This window comes from Caloenas nicobarica, chromosome 1 (genome assembly GCF_036013445.1).
Source record: "Caloenas nicobarica isolate bCalNic1 chromosome 1, bCalNic1.hap1, whole genome shotgun sequence".
NCBI lineage: Eukaryota > Metazoa > Chordata > Aves > Columbiformes > Columbidae > Caloenas > Caloenas nicobarica.
The window spans coordinates 137,600,809-137,620,788 of record NC_088245.1 but is presented as its reverse complement, the minus strand read 5'-3'; the positions used below and the strand labels follow the sequence as shown (position 1 = coordinate 137,620,788).

Genomic DNA, 19,980 nt, shown 5'->3' with positions numbered 1-19,980 from the left:
TATACTACTATACAGGTCTTCCTAGGCAAATTTTGGGGTGCTAAAGAAATGAAGTAATAATGCATCTGGAGAAGAGGCATCACTGATTACATACATATGATAACATGGAGAGCATTCAGAAAGCAACAAAATCACGCTTCCTTGAACATGTTTAGTGGATTTTGTCTCATTTTCCCCCAAGCCAAAGAAGTACTGAAACTCAGCCCTGGACTCCAACTCAATACTTCTGCAGGTCTATTGCCTGGATTACAACTTAATCATGCTCCGTGTACATTAGCAAGAGATTTGGCTTTCCCCAGTGAAAACAAAACAAAACCAAACCAACAACAACAAAAATGAAAACAGTGGCTGAAGGCAATTGAAGTAGCAATTATAAAGACAAAGCAAGAGCAAACACTAGGAAGGGAGCAAAGCCATTTAAACCAACTTATAAGAACACGATAAAATGGTGTGATCTACCAGAAGCATAAACTGGCTCAAAAATCTTGTCATTTCCATCAAAGCAACATGGTTTAAAAGTAATTCCCCAAAACAAGAGAGAAACAACCAAAATGTAACTGAAGTTCTGTCTTAAAATTAGTAGATGAACTGATTTATGAACACTGTTGCTTGAGTGAAGCAGCATGTGAAGAATTCCTTAGTTCCACATTTTGTGGTAACTACTCCTAAACAAGCTTCAGTGGCAGGCTTCTAATCGAGAAAGTATAGCAGCCTTAGTATTATTTAATACTTACTGAAAACATAAAAGGTGCCAGAAATGTAAAATTATTAAGAGTTTTGAGGTCTGTGTGTTTTAAACCACCATAATGATTTCTCACACCCTGCTCAGAACTAGAGAGCTTCTCAATAGTAATGACAACTTCTCTAAAAATTAACTAACTACCATAAAACCAATGAGTTCTTGAGTTCCATTTAACTAGATGCAATTTAAACTTCAGGTTCTATTCCACGGAACAGCTACAGGAAAATTTGCTTCACAAAAATTCCTTTTGATTCTTGCTCCAATAACTGTGACAGTAATTAGCAAATGTATCTCTGCTCTAATTTAAATCTGATGGGTGATTAGAGTTATGGGTGTCAGCGGGGTGGGGTGGGGGGAGTATTTCAAAGCACCAGCACACATTATCTGTAAACTATGTATGAAATCCAGAAGGATTCCTCCAACAGCCCACTCATGGACTGGGCAACACCACGTCCCAGTGGTACGCTCCAGCCGCAGGTCAGGTCCCAGTCCCACAACAATGCATTTGGATCCAGCATCAAGACAGCTGCCAACAGTGTGCACAAGCCACAGCAAATTAAAGCCAGTGGGGCTCGATAATAGGTGACATTACACAGAGAGAAAGGAGGCGGCTGGAGGATGACAGATACACAGCTGTGTGTGTATAAACACTCACATACATATTCACACATATTTTCCAATCACTCCTGGTTACTTTCTGTCGTAAAAGCTTCCTCAGTTTTTTTTCTTTTGTTCATAGACATTCACCATCATGCCTAAACATTAAATTTTTCAGTGTCTACCCAGATAGTATCACCAAAACACACGCTCTCTCCTCACAGAAAATACTATTGCCCAGGGTATAATAACTTTACTGCAGCAGCTATTAAAAATGTCCTTTTGAATGTCTCAAACGATTAATGAAATCTGTCTTTCTGAGGTCTAAAACAATGCCAGAAAGATCCACATTTTAACTTTGTGCTTTGAGATGTTTTCCTTTGCATTCCAATCACAGTTTAACCCATTACACCAAACACAAGCTATTCTGGCTCACATTTGAGGCTCTTCACAGTCCTTTCATTGCCCATTTATTATCTGTCACTGATCGGCTAAGACCTACTTCTCAACTCAAGAGGGCAGCCCCACTAGCCCATTCAAGCATCTAGCTTTTGCCTTTTTCTCCAAACAGCCATCATGATAATCTCTCCATGCTCTTCACAACGTAGAAGAGCTCTCGAGAAAACAACATCAAGCTAGCCCCTTTGTTCTCCTTGCTCTGCCGTTATGATAACAAGGACAACAACTCTGAGAACCAACAAACCAACTCTGGAAGCTGCAAGTGTCCTCAGATCAGTGGGATGCCAGACTCTGCAATACTTGCAAACCATGAAGTTTACAGGGGCTGTCAGACCACAAGCTGCTGCTGCCGAGTCAGCTGTCCTTCCCAGGCTGTAGCTCCTGCCAGTGCTGGCCAGCCCAGGCTGGTGTTGCCAGATGCCACCAGTCCTGGCCACAAGCCACTCCTCCCTTTGAGCCAGAACTGCCACTTGCCTGAACCTCTGGCAAGCCAACCCAGGCTCTCAACAAAGCATCAGAAGGCTCCTCTTTGCTTTTAATTAATTTTTTGCTGACTTTGTGAGAGCCAGTGGTGGGACAAGGAGGAGAGGACAAGATCAAGGCTGCGCCTGTTTCCACTGGATTAAACTGTTGTAGAGCAGCATCCCGATGAGAACGAATTGTTTCGCTGCCTTTATTTTAATCTTATTTTTAACCAGTGAGAGAAACTGAAGGGGAGAAAAGCCTCCCGCAGTCCTCATCCTACTTAGGCAGTATCGCAGAAAACTCACTCTAACAAAAGATGAATATGAAATTCATACGGCAACAGGGTTCTGATGTTCCTGGTATGCCTAGGTGGTCAAAGCTGCACACCATGCAAATGAACGCACACACTCATGCCCACTTCTGCACAGGCTGAAACCCCATACACTGTTCTCCGCTCCCTGGTTTAGGTGTTCACATCTAGAAAGACTTCATTTACTGCAACTGTTAATGGTACAAGTACCAAAGATCTCACCTCACACAACTCTGCTATGTGAACTAAGTAAGCAATACCAGGAAAGACTTCACAGATATTTTTTCCACACAAAATTCAGAATAATACAGCATGGAAATCCTAAATAAAAGTTAAATCACACTGTTTAAGACATGTCTGTACTACAAATAGTCCACAGTATGCAATAGCAGGGACACATTTGGGTGAAGAGCTCAAGTGTCTGTTTCAAACAGAGAGGGAAAAAAAAAAAAGAAAAACTTATCAGAAAGCTTTTCAATACAGACTTTTCCATTTAGTCCGATTAAAAACACTGCTAACCTCATTTTCTAAAGAAACAGGCCTTGTGATCACAGAGTGTGCATGTACCCAGGCATGCCTGCCCACCAGAGGAACAGCCCTGGCAGCCCAGAGCGACTGCCAGCAGTCCAGCGTGACCCCAGGGCTCCCCGACACCCTCGGCAGCACCCTCTGGCCACAGGGCCACCCCCAGTAGCTCAGCCAGCCAGCCAGCACACAGCTCCTGACCCCCTGCCTGTTGCTGCCCCCTTCCCCCACCACAAGAAATCAGGTGAGACAAGACAGGGGGCTGGGGAAGGAGAGCCAAAGGGAGCACCTCCACCCCACTGCAGGGAGGTCTTCCGGAGGAAAACTCATCCTGCAGCCTCAACAGATTCGCCCTCACTGCAACTTTTAATCCGAGGGCATTACAAGACGAAATGGCCTCAAGTTCTGCCAGAGGAGACTTAGAGCGTTACCTTTCTGAGGTACTACAGAGAGTTCAGAGGAGGGTGACAAGGCTGGTGAGGGGTCTGGAGCACAAGTCTGATGAGGAGCAGCTGAGGGAGCTGGGGCTGTTTAGCCTGGAGAAAAGGAGGCTGAGGGGAGACCTGATCGCTGGCTACAACTACCTGAAAGGAGGTTGTAGCATGGAGGGGGTTGGTCTCTTCTCCCAAGTAACAAGTGATAGGACGAGAAGAAATGGCCTCACATTGCGCCAGGGAAGGTTCAGATTGGATGTTAGGAAAATACTATTCACAGAAAGGGTTGTCAAGCATTGGAACAGGCTGCCCAGGGAAGCAGTTGAGTCACCACCCCAGAGATGTTTAAAAGACATGTAAATGAGGTTCCTAAGGACATGGTTTAGAGGTAGACTTGGCAGCACTAGGTTAACAGTTGGACTCAATAAAGGTCTTTTCCAACCAAACCAATTCTATGAAATTCCATCCGAAAAGTCATGCAGCAGTTCTGGGCTCCCCAGTTTAAGAAAGACAAGGAATTATTGGAGGGAGTCCAGCAGCAGGCTATGAAGATGATTAGGGGTGTGGAGCACCTTATGAGGAAAGACTGAGCGAGCTAGGTCTGTTCAGCCTGGAGAAGAGAAGGCTGAGGGGGGATCTTATCAATGTTTATAAATACCTCAAGGGTGCGTGTCAAGAAGATGGGACCAGACTCTTCTCACAGTGGTGCCCAACAACAGGGTGAGGGGCAACGGGCACAGGCTGAAGCACAGGAGGTTCCATCTGAATACGAGGAGAAACTTCTTTACTTTGAGGGTGCCAGAGCCCTGGAACAGGCTGCCCAGAGAGGTTGTGGAGTCTCCTTCTCTGAAGACATTCAAAACCCACCTGGACACATTCCTGTGTGATCTGCTCTGGGTGAACCTGCTTTAGCAAGTGGGCTGGACTAGATGATCTCCAGAGATCTCTTCCAACCCCAACCATTCTGTGATTCTGTAATAGCTTATCCTGCCCCCTACTAATCATTTCGAAAGAAAGTCTATGAAGAGACACACATTGTTAGCTTGAGGGAAATAAACAAATAAATAAACTCTGCAAAAGAACGAGACTACAGATAACATTAAGTCACCTAAATTCTGGGCCAGGATTTAACAGGTTGCCTGTAAGGTGAGAGGTTTCCAAGGGCAGTTTCAGCTTCTCCAGCGAGACAGCCTTTCCTGGGTCAGGTGCCAGGAATCCGCTGGCACATGCTGCCTCCCTGACAAAAGGCCACGGCAACGCCACGGACTGCCGGCCTGTGAAGGTCAGCAAGGTAATAACCTCAACGGATGCAGATGACCCTGGAGTTAAAATGAACCTCAAATGCAGAGACACTATAGTATTTGAAGATGCGTTGAGACTTGTACTGAGGGTCAGCATATAATTTTACTACCTCACAATTAAAGAAATCGTAAATTCAGCAGTGCACTCCACAGAGGGCAACTGAAATTTTCCAGACCATTTTCTTTCAAGGAAAAAGCAGAAAGACAACTTGAGAATCTTTGTTTTTGGGGGTTTTTTAAAATGTAGTTTGAATTACCTGATTTTGAAAGACACATTTGCCTCAGCTCCCACAGAAAGCTCAACATGTTATATTCTAATATGTGAAGGCACGGTCTCAAACTTATAACAACTTTGCTTTACAACTGCTCTTTGTTGTAATTTAGCCCCATCATTCTTCCCTGTCTTGGTGGTGTTGCGGCAATATCATCAACAGTGACTTTCTGCCATCCTTCATCACCACACACCTAGCTGAAACTTCATAGGCTGACTTGAGAAAAAGGGGTATGAAAGCCTCCTCTAAAGAATTCACATTTTTGAAAAATAATTTGAAACACAGAAAATTGAAACAAACAAGACGGATCATAAACTCCAACAGCAAAATTTTCAACCCTTTTCTATTCAGCAAGGTAACAAAGCAACAGTCTTGGGTACCTTTGCTGGGGATAGCAGGCAGCTGCGAATGCCTTCTCTGGTTCATAGCAACACAGCAGAGTCTGTTCACTGCATTCACATCCCCGCTCGGCGCTGGGAAACAGGTGACACATTTACCAGTCTTCCTTAAATCAGCCCCAGAAGAAAGTCAAGGCAATCTGCCAAGTCAGCAAGAGCAGGAACTGGTGATGATGAGTTAAATCTGTCCATCTTCACCATCAATAAATCCAAAGGTTACCCAGTAGACTGTACCCAGAAAAGCAGCCCTGCCAGCTTCAGGCAAGGGGACAATTCTGGTCCAGCCATGGTTGTCACAAGAGATGTTCTGTCGCTTTCAGCACCAAGTCCCATAAACACAAGCAAGACTAGAAGGGACATTTTAAAGTTGCCACTAAGATGTTTATTATTTTTAAACTTCCAAACAAGTAAAGGAATAGCGAGAGAATGAGAAGACTTAATTCTAGTACACCTTTTAAAAAAAAGTTATAAACTTAGGTGTCTGAATTTAAAAAGCTTGCTGATTACTACTATCAAATCATTAAAAGGTTCTAATGTAAGAAAGGAGGACTGTAATGGAAAGTCTTTAAATTAAAACAGCATGGTCCTCAAACAGGTGAGAAATTACATGAGACACAAGCAGAATGTGAAGAAAGGAAGCTGACAAACAGTGAAGTAGGTAATACAAAAAAACAACTCTGTGAACTGCCTAAAAGCTATTTAGCTTTCAAAAAAAAAATTCATATTTACAAGCTTAAAACCTTTTTCTTATACATTTGGCCATGATACTGTAACAAAACAAAACAAAAGGTAAAATCTGCAAAATACAGAAATGCTTCTCAGTCATAAGATATGTGGGATATGATGAAATATACAGTATTCAGCCCCCTAACCAGGCCACGTATACTTATGCACTTTATAAAGTGTAAAAAAAAAGTACATTTCTAACAGCTGTGGTCCCAGAAGAAATTTCTTTTTCAAAGCAGCTAACTTTCAGAGGAATAAAATGAAACCAAACACGAAAGGGAAGTGGAGTAGGAGTCTTGCTCTCACCATCTCCTTCACTTCTGAAGAGAATGAAGAATGCCACATGCCTGTGCATATCGAGCCCTTTCCAGCTGCTTACTTTAAAGCACTCTCAAATCATACACCTGAATGTACATGAATACTATTTTGAACTTCCACTTAGCATTATTTCCACTTAAGCATCTGGCTTAATCCCAGTAAAAACACAGCTAAATTCAGCTTCTCAGAATGAGTTTTTGGGGCTTTTTGTTGTTGTTTGTTTGTGGGATTTTTTGTTTTGTTTTTAATTGAAATTTTATTGAAATTCAGAAAGTCGGGGTTTTGTTTCAGATTAAGAATAGAAATTTTCAGCAGAGGTATCTGACTTTTCTTGAAGTCATGCAGCCATAAGAAACACAGCTATCACAGACACCATGTGCAAACTCAAGCCTAGCATTTACTATTCACCAAAAGCAACAGATGCGCAATTCACAATCCAAAACTTTTGTATCTCAGACTCAGACCCTAATGTCAAGTCAACATCCGGTTTTAATTAAAGGGAGTTCTCTTGATTATGGGGTAGAATGCAAGTGAAATGATGACATGCTAATTGGTAGGAAGGAGCCACGGAGGCATATAATGGCATTTTATCACATGCACTAATTTCCATGAATTCTGTCTAGACCAAGGTAGGATACAAGGGTCAATTAAATTTAAATAGCTATGGATCATGCCTTGAAAACACTAATGCCTCTCTGAAAAGCTTTTTATGAAATACATTATTCTGCCTACATGTACTTACTGTAAAGCGTAAAAATATGCTTTCACCTGATGGCTAAAAAAAAGGTTTAGTTAAGGATACTATAAGCACAATCTGCTTCACACAAACTTTTATAAGCTTGACTGTTGCCAATCAGCTGATACCAGAAATAGTTTAAAGTAAATGTTGAATGTTGGGTATAATTTTTTTCAGCAAGAATCCACTAGCTAAAATAATACAGAAACCTACTATAAACAAAAGCACTGAGTCAAAGCTGTGCATCTCACAATAAATACTGTTTGCATAGTGATACTTCTGCTGCCTTAAAAAAAAAAAAAGGTCATTTTACATACACAAATCTGTGTCAGGTAACATTTCCAAAGTTAACCTAATTGCACTCTAGCCTTCAAGGTGTTCCATACAGCATGTTCTTGGGATTCGACCTCTCCAATATCCTTACTTCAGAGAGCTACATTAAAACTGTGGACAGTGTGTTGCCACCTCTCACAACAATGCAGTTTCTGTTGAAGTCCCATCATCAGGTAACATCAGGTTTCAGGAAAACTCTCACACTGATGTCTTTCAACATGCTGCTGAATTTCACTGATTATGGCAAAGAAAAGCAAAAGTATGTAGCTAACGACATTTGCTAAAGAATGAAAGCTACAAAACCTAACTGTAAAAATCATCAATGCCTTCTTAAATTGCAAGACTCTGTCTAAATAGACTAAATATTTTTATTGTGAATTTCAAACGCTTGAAATTAATGATGTTACAAAATACATGGAAAACCAGTCCATAATTAAATAGACAAGAACTCACAAAGTTCAGATGACTGAAATTATCACAGTGTCCTGCTCACAACATTTTGTGTCGATCTGTCCTTTATACCGTCTTAGGACCCAATTCTTCCTTCCCAGGAATCTCAATATTGCCTCAAACATTGTTTAACATCTCATTCTTGTCAAAGCCTAAAACCCCAGATTCTGCACCACATTCACCAGGAAAACTACTACACAGCTCAGTGTATTAAAACCACCCCTCTATCGGAAAATCCAGCCCTGCAGCTGTCAGCACAACACCTCTTCCACTCCGGATCACAGACCAGTGCTCTCACACCAAATACCCAGGCAGGGAGGTGTAGCTCGCTGCGGCAAAGAGCTGGAGACTTACGCTCCCTCTATTCACTCTTGGAAACTGAGATGGCAACATGGAGCAGAAAGGTGGTACAGACAGGATTATTCAAAACGAAGTTTCATGAAAATTTTCAACTTGTCGTCCGTAGAGCCCTTACCGTACCGCAAGTTTCGAAGTACTAAAGAAACCCAGCGATAAAAGATCTAAAGCCTGCAATACAATGAGAGAGCATAAATTTTAACACCGTAAGAAAACACTTTGAATGGTGATTGTACTTAACCATGGCACATACTACAGCTGTTCCCCATTCTACCTGCAAGTTTGGCTGAGGTGCGTTGGCACAATACAGCTTCTGACAACATTTATATTCAGCACCGCATTAATGTAAGGTAACACGAAAAAATCTGACAAGCACTGTTCAGAATGCTGTGTTGCCAAATTAAGAGTTACAAGTGTTCGCAAAAAATAGCAAGAGATACCATTTGCCAACCTGATGCAGGAAACAGGAAAAAGTATTTCCTTTTTTTATACTTGGCACAAAGCCTGAGTTTGTACCAGCACGCAAGGCATGCCCCTGCTATCCTGTTCAGCAGTAAAGCACCTCACCACCTTATCTTCGCTTCAGCCTCATAGCTTTAGATTGCTTTGTAACTGTATTTTCTCTTTTTAAAAATAATTCTAAAAAATTATTTAAATAATAATTAAAAAAATTTTTATTTAAATAAAAGAGATGGATTTAACATGAAAGTTTCAACTTTACTTAGTTTTACATGCAACCAGCTATTGTGATTTACGGTACTAGCTTTTCCCTATCAATTATACTCGACCACCCATTAACCAGAACTTTGCACATCTCACAGTCCTGAAGTGAATGGAAGGAGTTACCACCCCAGCTCTTGCACACTTCACTCTCTGGCTGAAGTCCCATGTGAGTTATGAACTTAGTTCATATTCACTCCGCCTAAATATTTTCTGCTCTTGGCAGATAATGACTTCTTCAACAGCACCCCAACTGATGAAGTGTAGTCATCAGCTAACAGAAGCAGTCTTAATCTCCTAACGGGAAAAAAAGACTGAAGCCTACCCTGAATTCATAAAATTCATTTTGAAATACATTGTCACAACAGCCTCTCCTACATGACTCACCCAATACTCTGGTTTAATAATTACATCGAGATGCTACGCTGCTACCCCAGGCACGAGTTAACAGTCCCCAGTGAGAAGCTCAATTCTCTCAAATTACAGGTGTCCCTGCTCACTAAAGACCATCACATCCGTAACTTAGTCACTGGGTTTTGATGGGGAAGTTGAACACATCCACCTAAAACAAACAAAGCAAACAAACAAACAAACCCCACCCACACACAAACAACAAACCACCACAAAACAAAACCAAACACAAAAAACCCCAACACACACAAACCTTTGTTGTGACTCAATACAACCTTCCCTACTCTTACGTAATCCCACTGGTTATCACAAGGGAACTAGAAAGTGAAAGCGCTCAGGAGACTTTCGTTTCCCAGAGAAGCTGCTCCCACACATGTGCCTTTCCAACTCAGTAAAAGCAGAAAAACTTCCCTGGCTTGGTCCGGGCAACACGCACACCTCTCTCTCAGATTAAGAGCTCTGTTCCACAATAAGTACATAATAAGTCAATAATAAAAAAAACCCAAACAAACAAAAAGTTTCCTATGTGAAAACGTGTAAGTGAAGACACTGCTCTTAAGCTTTTTGTTTAATTTTTATGCTGAAGAACATCAGGAATATCAGGAATGTCATCTTTGGCTCTTGTCTTTTGCCAGATGACCAGCTAGGAATTGCAAATCAGCACATCTTCACTACAGAAAGCAAAGAGCAATAAAACATAAAGGAACCCTGGAAGCACCTCTGGGAACCTGGAAAACACCCCCACTACTGGCACACCAGCAACAGCTGTAAGGGGGTGACTGATGGCAGCACCCCAAACAACTCCTGGCACAGAGGACGTGTGAGGGTTAAACACCTCTCAGGTAGTTCTGCGAAGATTTTGGCCCTGCCTGAAATAGCAGCCTCCAAATTCGCTAGGGTCAATTTAACAACTCTGCCACTACACCAGTCCCCAGCATCCAGGGTGTCCCTCAACCCCACCATTCACATCGCTGAAGTTATGGAGCCAGCTGCTCAGGAACTGAATAACTGGACTGTGAACACTTGGGTGGGTTCTTCAGCCAGGAAGAAGAGAAGATTTAGCCAAAACCGAAACAGAAACTACATCTTTCATTCATCTTCAGATAAATCCATGAACAGCAACTGAATTCATAGGCTTAGAGAGATGCTACTTCCTGCTTTAACGTATCTTATCAGGCATAAGAGTGCAAGAAAAGCAACTGTTCAATTATCCTCCCACTTATCTTTACAAAGCACTCTTAAAAATGTGAAATATTTTTTCTCTTTTGAGACATGGTAATTTGCTTTTTGAAGCTGATGGGTTTTGTTATCTTTTGTAACTGCTGCTCCTCATAGTTGTAGACACAGAGTCATCCTAAAAATATATTTTCAGGAAGTACTAAGGATATTTTAAAACAACATTACAAAAGATTAACAGGAAAATGTATAAACCTTAATTTTCATATTCTGAAGCAGTATTTTGCTTTCAATACGTGGATCAAAAGATACGTAAAGACATTATTTTGGATAGATGCTAATGATAGTACTACAGTTGTAAACTCCTGCTACCACAATTAAAATAATTACTGAACTTCCGTGAAACATTTTCTAGAACGGAACAGGTTTTTAAATGCTATTAAAGGCTTCAGAAAGGTGCCGATTCATAGCATATTATACCAATTAAAAAAAAATTTCCGAGATTCAGCAGGATTGTATAGCTACAGAAAAAAAAACAACGAACACACACACGCAAACCCCCCAACCACACCCACACCCATCTCCTCCCACCAAAATCCATGAGAACATTCACAAAACTAGAAGGCATTCAGCACAGCAGTCTGGTAAGAGCTTTCAAACTTACTTTGAATCACTGATCTTTGCACCTTGCTCCAGCTTCCAGAAAATACAAACAGAAGCCTATGTAGAACGTGTAACTACATGTAATATGAACTTTTTAATGAACTTTGTTTTAAATAAATAACAAGATGTGTGTATCTAAAAGTGTGACTCTATAACACTTCAAATAATTCTTGCCAATTACTTAGTAGTTGCTGAAACCACTTTCAGTAAACTATTCTGCTCTTCCTCACCAGAAGAGGTAATAAAGCTTTAAATACCAGCAGTAGCAGGTATAACCCCCATATTCAAGCCCATCACACAAGCAGCCTGTTTGACACGCAGCCCAAACACAGGCAGCCCATTCGTGGGGAGATATGTACCCCAAGCCCCATTACATGTCCCAGGGTGCATTTCTAAGGTAAGGCAGGACACCTGCGTTTTGGTCACAGGCAAGAGCAGCTCTGGCCATGTGGTGAGAGCAGGAGCCTGCAGCCTCTTGGATCCACCAGGCAAACAGTGGGTTAGACAACCCTGAACTCGATCAAAACACGAAGACTCCATAAATGATGTATCCTTGGAAGGGTGCCACCTATCAAGATAAAAAAAAAATACGAGCACAACTCCCAAAATATTGCGCTTGTGTACCAAGTCACGAGTGGATAATCCATGTGACCACCTCTTGCCATTCAGCACTACATCATCATCACTATTTCCATTGTTGAAGACATGACTATCATCTTCTGTATGAACTAGTGCAGCATTAAGAAGTTAGCAGCTATTGCTTTCAGGAAAGAAAACCAGTCAGTACCGTATTATTAGCTAAAATCTTTCAGTAATATGTACATCAAATGCATGGGATGAGCAGAGCAGAAGCACACACACGTACAATTTCTTCCTTACCACCTCGAAAAAGAAAGGACGTAGTATTAGACCTTGCTTAGTGCCATACATTATTTCAAGTGGTAAATATCCTTAAAGGTTTGTGCTTTTTTGACAAAAATGGGCAGAGCTGACACACCTGACTTTATTCTACTATTCCTGTGATTACGCTGGCAATGTGCTGCTGAATTACGGGTCTGAAATAACAGTGGTTGTGGGAAACCAAAGGACAGATAGAACAGACTTTAAATCCATCTATCAACCAACACTCAGTCTCCGTCCAGAAGTAGTAGAACTTGATAATACACATTGCTGAGAGGCCAACTAAACACCACTCTTTAAAACCCAGTTCGTTCAATCTGTTGTTCCAAGATGACCATCATGATAATTATTAGTTAGAGCTGACACACTGCTGAAACATGTATGACCTGTTCAGATCATTTTTTCCAATTACTAGAAATACCACCATTCCCCCGCCCCCATCGCCAAGCCCGCTGCATAAAGGACACTGGCCAAGGGAAGAGTCTGCCCCGCACAAGGGGCAGCCTGGGATGGTCTCTGGGAGAGAAAAAAACAAAATAAATCGACATACACAGGCACCAGCACAAGCTGCCCCCGTAGCAGTGGTACAGGACTGCCTGAAGTATGGAGTATCCTGCAAAGCACATGCCTTAGCTCTTCAGCAACAAAATGCCTGACAAAAAGTATTGTACTGGATGGAAATACAGACAGGGCAAAAACAGAAGTTACTTATTTTTAAACTTCTCAGGCCATTTACCTTTATACACATGCTTTAGTCTTAACATGAACATTACAGATAACCAACAGATACCTAACAACATTAGAAAAGCACGTAAGAGCTGCGAGCAACAACAGTAACACGATTAATTATTTGCTTCATGATATAAATTACAAGTTTTAACTAGGAGTCAAGATGACCAGTAAACGTGAAAGAAAAAAATTCTTTTGACCCGATCCAGATGCTTTAACCACACAATAAAGATAGCTTCAGTGGGAAATGGGCTGTTTGTAGTTAGAGCACTTATTAATACAAACCTCCAAGTACCGCTGAAGTTTTGACACACAATCCTGCATGACAGTAAGAAAACATCTGATGAACAATGTTGAGAACCACAGTTCTGAATAAGGTATGTTGATGACTCAGGCATCTGTCTTGGAAAGCAAACATATTTCTGCTTGTATGTGGCTTCTTCACACTAACAGAAAACAATCATGAAAAACTTTGAGGTCTCCAGAACAAACTCTCACTATTCATGGAGCATGGGATTTTCTTCTTTTGAGGGAAGATGACGAGTTAGTGGTATGGCAGCCTCTCCACCTTTCAACCATGCATCAGCTCACTGTACCTTCACAATTTTTCTTCTTATATGCAAATAAGCTGAACAATGTTAAAGTTTGCCATCCAATTAGCTATTCATTAGTCTTGATAAGCAATGAGACACTCACTTTAGAATCAAATCATTTTTTTTTTTGGCAAAATATTCTCAAGATTGACCTGCCCCCCCCACCCAGCATGCAATTAGGGATAAAGTAGGTAACAAGGAGTTTCAGATAATAATCAGATGATTCGACAGAAATAAAAAAAGAAAATCCCTACCATGGAAAATTTGTTTATATTGTTTTATACAGTTTCTCCAGATACTTTGTCAACATTAGAATTATTGCTAATTTCATTTTTTATAGCAGTAAGGATTACCAGGTGATCTACCACTACCAACCACCCTTTAAATTTATTCTCGATTTACAACTAAAGTAATCCTGAACTACTGGCCTGCAAGCAGTAGTTCAGCTGAAAACTGTAACATTTCTTCTTACATGTTACTGACAGAAAGTACAAACAGGCAGCGCTGACCACTGTCTACCAGGTATTACATAACAGAGTATCTGATATAATAATTAAGGGATATTTAAGTAAACCATCAACAAGAGATTTTGTAAAAGATAACCTCATTCATGAAACTTGTCAGGTGACACAGCAGCACTAAATCGAGTTGTTAACACAGGAGACCCACGTAGCATGGGACCTGGCAGCAAAAGCCTCTACGTTAGCCTGCTAGCACACCTCAAATTAAAACACGACAGACTGAGGAATGGAGAGACAAAATTAGTCTGTTCAGGCCTTGCCTTCCTGCTGAAGCGGCCAAAATCACTGCTAACTACTTCCAACCATGATAGCAGTCTTTGGCGATGCACGCCTCTCCCTCCAAATGAGCTTCTTGAATGTAAATTGAACCAATTATACCTTAATCAAGGCATTCCCACTGTCCACTCTTATGACTGGAGCCATTAAACTCCCACACTGACTACACCAAAGCAAATATATATTTATACTTTTATAAAAGCATCACATGCCATAAAAAAACGAAAATATCACCACACAAGGAAGAGGAGGCGGTCACATTGCTAACCAGAACAGTTCCAATAACCAGCAAGTTACCTTTAAAAAAAAAATAATTTTTAAAGCGCTGTGATTTAATTCTAGATTTGTTTTTCTCTTGCCAATTCAGTTCACTTCAAGCAAAGAGGAGCTGTTGAAGGTTTCGATTTTTTTTTTTTTTTTTGTTACAGAGAAACATTTTCCAGCAACTCAGGGTGCGCACTGAAAGATTCATAAACACTGCCATTCCCCTTAACCCCATTTCACGATGCACGTTAATACCAGTCCCTACATCCAGCACTTTTTTACTCCGGCGAGAGAGTCGCAGCCCTATGTCACACGCTGGAAATAGCGTTCACCTTTAGCGGGCGGGCAGGGATGCCGGCGCAGCAGGGTCACGCCGTGCATGTGCAGCATCTCCCTCCGGCCCCGGGCTCACGCCGGGGGCTCGGGCAGGACCTGCCGGTCCTCACCGACACGCTGCTCCCCGTCCTGCCGCTCCGCCCGGCAGCTCAGTGCAACAGGCCCGCCCGCCCAGGGCCCCGGCCCCGTCGCAGCCCGCGGAGCGGCGGGTCTCCCCCGAGCCGCGGAGCGCTGAGGGGCAGGACGCGGACCGGAGGAGGGGGTGAGCCGCGGCCACGGCCACGGCGGCCCCCGCTGCCCGGCCGCGCCCCAGCGCGGCGCCCGGCCCCGCCGCACCCCCACCCCCCCCAACCCCGAGGCGGCTTCGCAGTCGCCCTGGCCCCAGCCCGGGGCTGGAGCGGCGGGGACAGGGAGAGGCCGCGGCGCAGGGAAGGCCGGGCCCCCCCTCAGCCAGGAGAAGCTTCCCGCGGGCCCGGGAGACAGCTGGGGGCGGGGAGGCTGCACCCCCGCTGCAAGGGGGAAAAGTTACCGGCGGGGCGGGGACCGGGCGCGGGGGCAGCGGCCGGAGCCGCGCAGGAAAGGAGCGGCCGCGGGAGGGGGTTGGGGGCCAGGCCCGAGCGAGGCCGGCGGGGCGGGCAGGGACGCGGCGAGGGGCGCGCAGCCGGCTCCCAGGCCGGGCCCTGGCGCAGCGGGCGGGCTCCCGCGGCGCAGGGTCGCGGGCCGGGCCGGTGTCTCACCTTGGCGGCGCCGCCGGGCTGCAGCACGTTCTGTTCCACCGTCATGGCCCCCACGCGGCTCCCGGCTGCGCCCCGGGCTCGGCGGGAGGCGGCGGCGCCGTGCGGCAGCGGCTGGGCCGGGCCCAGGCTGGGCGAGCGGAGCAGGAGGCGGCGGCAGAGGAGGAGGAGGAGGAGGAGGGGCGGGAGGGGGAGCCCGACTCACCGCCAGGCGGGCGGGCCGCCGAGGCGGGCGGCCGCCATGGGGGCAGCGCGGACCAGCTCAGACCCCGCTGTCACTCCCGGCGCGGCCGCCACCGCCCAGCGTGCCCGGAGCGCCCAGCGTGCCCGGAGCGCCCAGCGCGCCGCCGGCCCCACCCTCGGCTCGGCCCGCGCCGCCCGCCAACGGCTCCTCGGCGGCGCCGCCCCGCGCACCTGCCCCGGGCGGAGCCCCCGGCCGTCCCCAGCCCGCCTCGCTGGCCGCCAGCGGGGCCGCCGCCGCCCTGCCCCTTCCCGCTGTATTTACACCGGCCGCCTCCATCTTGGTGGCGGCGTTAGCCCCCGCGGGACAGCGCCGGCCCGGCCTTGGCCCCAGCGGGAGCGGCCCGGCCCCACCGAGCCCTTGAGCGCCCCGGGGCGCTCTGCCAGGAAGGACCCCGCGTCCTCCGGTAGGTGCGGGCTCCCCTCCGGCCCTGGCAGGGGCGGCCGCGCTGCGTGCCGAGGAGAAGCGAAGTTTCCCCCGCTCCGCGGCGGCGGCGGCACCCAGAGCACGTCGGTGGCTCCGAGGAGCGGCACCCCGGCCCGGGGGTGCAGGTTTCTCCCTGCGAGTGGGAGCCGAGGGTGCCCTGCCCTGCGGTCAGCCCGGTCTGACAGGCGTCAGCTGTATTTCGGCTTCAAGAACCAGGCGATTTCCAGGGGTTTTGAAGGAAATTTCTGATCGATTCCAGCGCTGGCTGCTCGTATCGACAACAAGCCTTCGCACTGAATGGCACTTAAAGTTGCAGATCTTCCCCTCCCTACTTAGGTTTAACCGGGAGAGCTGCGAGCTGATGGTATTCAGTAGTCAAATGAAACGGGAACGTCCTTAACTATTTCACTGCTGATTAGAACATGGGCAGGGTTTCGGGTCTCGGCAACCTACGGTGAATTTTGGCGCCGCAGGTAAACGGTATTAGGAAAGTGACCGTGCCTCTGTCACTGCGCTCTGTGGAGCCAAGGAAAGGGAAGGAAAGGACTCGGCTTTAGGCATCAGCACAAGCAGGGAAAAGCCAGCCTTGGAAAGCCCCGGCGGTGCTGGGCCCTACGAAATGCATCTGAACTGCCGCAGGTGAAGGGCAGCAAAGGAACCCAGTCCATAGTTGGGGTGCCTGTGCAATAAATGGTAGCTGAGTCCCAGTCAGGTTTCTCAACCTGGTGAAGCTTGGTCTGTAGCAAAAGCTGAAGAGAGCAGCACGGTTCTGATAGCCCCGAGTACCTAAAATTCATGAGCTGGGGGCCTAATGCAACGAAACTATGACTACTGCTTGGCAATCACACAGAGCCTTAGCATTTATGACTCTCCAATTCCTCCCTCTCCCCACAGTAGAGTATGAATCTTTAAAAAAAGGTGAAGTAATATCAGGTGGTAACATCACTGCAAAGTCTCAGACTTCAAGTAAAACGCTAATTTTTGCACAGCTCGTGATAACCTGCAGACACTGCCTTATTTCACTGGAGTTTCTGTGCAGGAGATGTTGCAATTTGATCAATATTTGCTCTTCTAAGGTTTGTTGCTCATAGATTGTATCGGAATGGGTTTTTTGTCTTTTATGCTGCAATATACAAGGCAATTTTTAAAATTAATGTTCCCAAATAATGTATTGTGCAAAATACAAGAAACTATGCAGATAATATAATGAGATCAGAAATGGCTCGCCAGTTACCTTTCTGTTGATAAGCATAGAAATTATCTCTGCTCAGACTGATGACTACATGTAAGAAATATAACACTGCTACTTTGGGGTCTTTTTAAGAAAAGTTTTCTGTTGTACTACTGCAGCAGAGTGCTAGACCAATTCCCCTGTCCTTCTCTTCCAATATATTGTGGTGCTTTTTCTCATATAATTTTACAGCTTCTGCACCGTGTTTTTGACATATGCTACACTATTTGTGTTCAGATAATTTTCATCAAAGCTATTCATTGTTTATAGTATTTTAAAATATTTGCTTTGATGCAGCATTTAAAAAATACATTAGTCTTGTAATATTTTTTCAAGTCTTTTCTCAGTTTTATTTAACTCAATGAAATAGCTTCCCTGACAGAATGTGTCCAAAAATAAACCATTGGAAATAAATTTTACTTTTTGTCCAAATCACCTCAAATCAGGATAGAGTGAGAAAGTATCATCTTCAATTAAATTCCTTTCCTTCTCCCCTCCTGCCCCAAAATTATAACCTTATAAACCTCCTCCCTTTCCTCACTTTCTTTAAAATAAAAAAAAGGATGAGGGATCCATTCCTGAGACAGGGATTTATCATTGAAATACTGACATAATCTGAACCATAGCCATGCAAATTAGGATTCTGTTGTACATATGGTGTTGCTGGGAATGAGATGGAATGGAGTTTCATGTTCCATTTGCAGCACAGGCTCTATACAAAGTACATTAACCACAAGATTGGAATTTGTGCCTTGTCAGAAAACACTAACAATTTTGTGAGGTCCACAATTTAGAAAGAGCTAGTGATGATACTAGTATTCTTTAGTGTTTATACTGTATAAAGGAACTATAGTTTCAGAAGAAATTAAAAATGTAGTTTCCTTGGTTTCACCCCTCCTTCCTTTACTGCCTTCAAATCCCATTGACTGGAGCCCAGATGAATTTTGTGCGAACCTCATAGAGAGTTTGTCATGTTAACTCAAGGTCCAAAAGCTGTCACACCTGCACTGGTACAGCACAAAAAGAACCATATAGGAGACTTCCTTTTTTTCGGTCTGTGATGTTGTCTGATCTCCTACAGAGCAGTACCTGTAAAGTATTGTTTCTGAGACATGCTACCTTAACAAAGAGCCCACAGTCTTAAATTTCTGAGTTCCTGTCACAAGTCTGCAATGATCATTTAGCTGTCACATGTTCGGAGCTGCCAGCATTTTCTTGCTAGTCTTATTGATGGTACTAGTGCACAGAAAGAAGTGATCAGAGGCTGCATGGTGACATTTGCTTATGAGTCTCAAGCTGAAATCTATTTCTCTTTTTTTATCCCTTCCCGTTGCTTATATTGTTTGTTACAAGTTGGCCAGTGTGCCTTAATGTACTTAATAACTTAAATACTATAAGCCGTAGCTATACATATTTTCCCAAAAGTTTGTAATACTTCCCCTCAGTTGCACCTCACCTTTTAACAATATTGCAGGGTTTGCTTGTTAAACATTCGGCAACACGTTGCACAACCTCTGCCTCCAGCTGCTTGGTCCCCTCAGCAAGGCTACCCCTGTTGGCACGGTCTCCTCACCAGCAGTGCTGGGGAAGAGATCCAGCTGAAATACAACCACAGCCTCCCCTCCCCCCTAAAAATGGTTGTTTTCTTCTGCTAGATCAGTTCCCCAAAATGGTTCACTGACTGGCTGTACGAACAGCTGTGCCAGCCCAAAAGAGAGGGTGACACAGGCTCAGTGATGATACTCGTTGAGCTTCGTTTCACCTATTGCTTGAATCAGTAAGTGATCATGCCTTTCTGATCTGCAGACTGCCTGTCGGATGCAAACCCTGTTCCTGCTCAGTGAGCTCCTTGTCTTCCCATTTTTGTAAAGAGCAAACAAGACGCCAGCCAACCACAAAACGCTTTAGCATGTGTTTTATTATATATTATACAAAGATCGTGCATGGCAAGAAATAGCTCATTATTTCCCTCCGTTTTCAATAGGCTTGTTTTTGTCTTTAATTAAGTGCATAGTTTATTTAGGGCTTTAATTGTACTGTGGCTGCATTGGTTAGAACTGGGGAAGTACAAGTTGGGACTTCTTGGTTTTCTTTTCCCAAATATGTGACCTGCTGTATTGGCCATGCGAATGCACTGCTTTAAAAAAATGCTGTAAACGCTACAAATGCACAGCTTCTGTAATTAGCCCTAGAGAAGAGTTTCTCTGGGTTCACATTTATAAAACCCATTTTGGAGCACTTTCACTTAGGCCTTTTTGCTTTGCAGTTCAGCCACCTGAAACAAAACCACTGCCACTCAAGAAGGTTTTAAGCACGACACCTTTTAAATCATAATT

General features: G+C 44.3%; 1 protein-coding gene across 3 annotated transcripts in view; it reads right to left on the bottom strand.

Moving 5' to 3' along the window:
• USP25 (ubiquitin specific peptidase 25) overlaps positions 1–16,019 on the bottom strand; it is a 97,629-nt gene extending 81,610 nt beyond the window's left edge. For all 3 annotated transcript variants that reach the window (XM_065626760.1, XM_065626761.1, XM_065626762.1), the window contains exon 1: positions 15,750–16,019. In XM_065626760.1, coding sequence (XP_065482832.1) covers positions 15,750–15,794 — 45 coding nt within the window. In that variant the 5' untranslated portion in view covers positions 15,795–16,019. The remainder of the gene's footprint in view (positions 1–15,749) is intronic.
• Between the last annotated feature and the right edge of the window lie 3,961 nt (positions 16,020–19,980).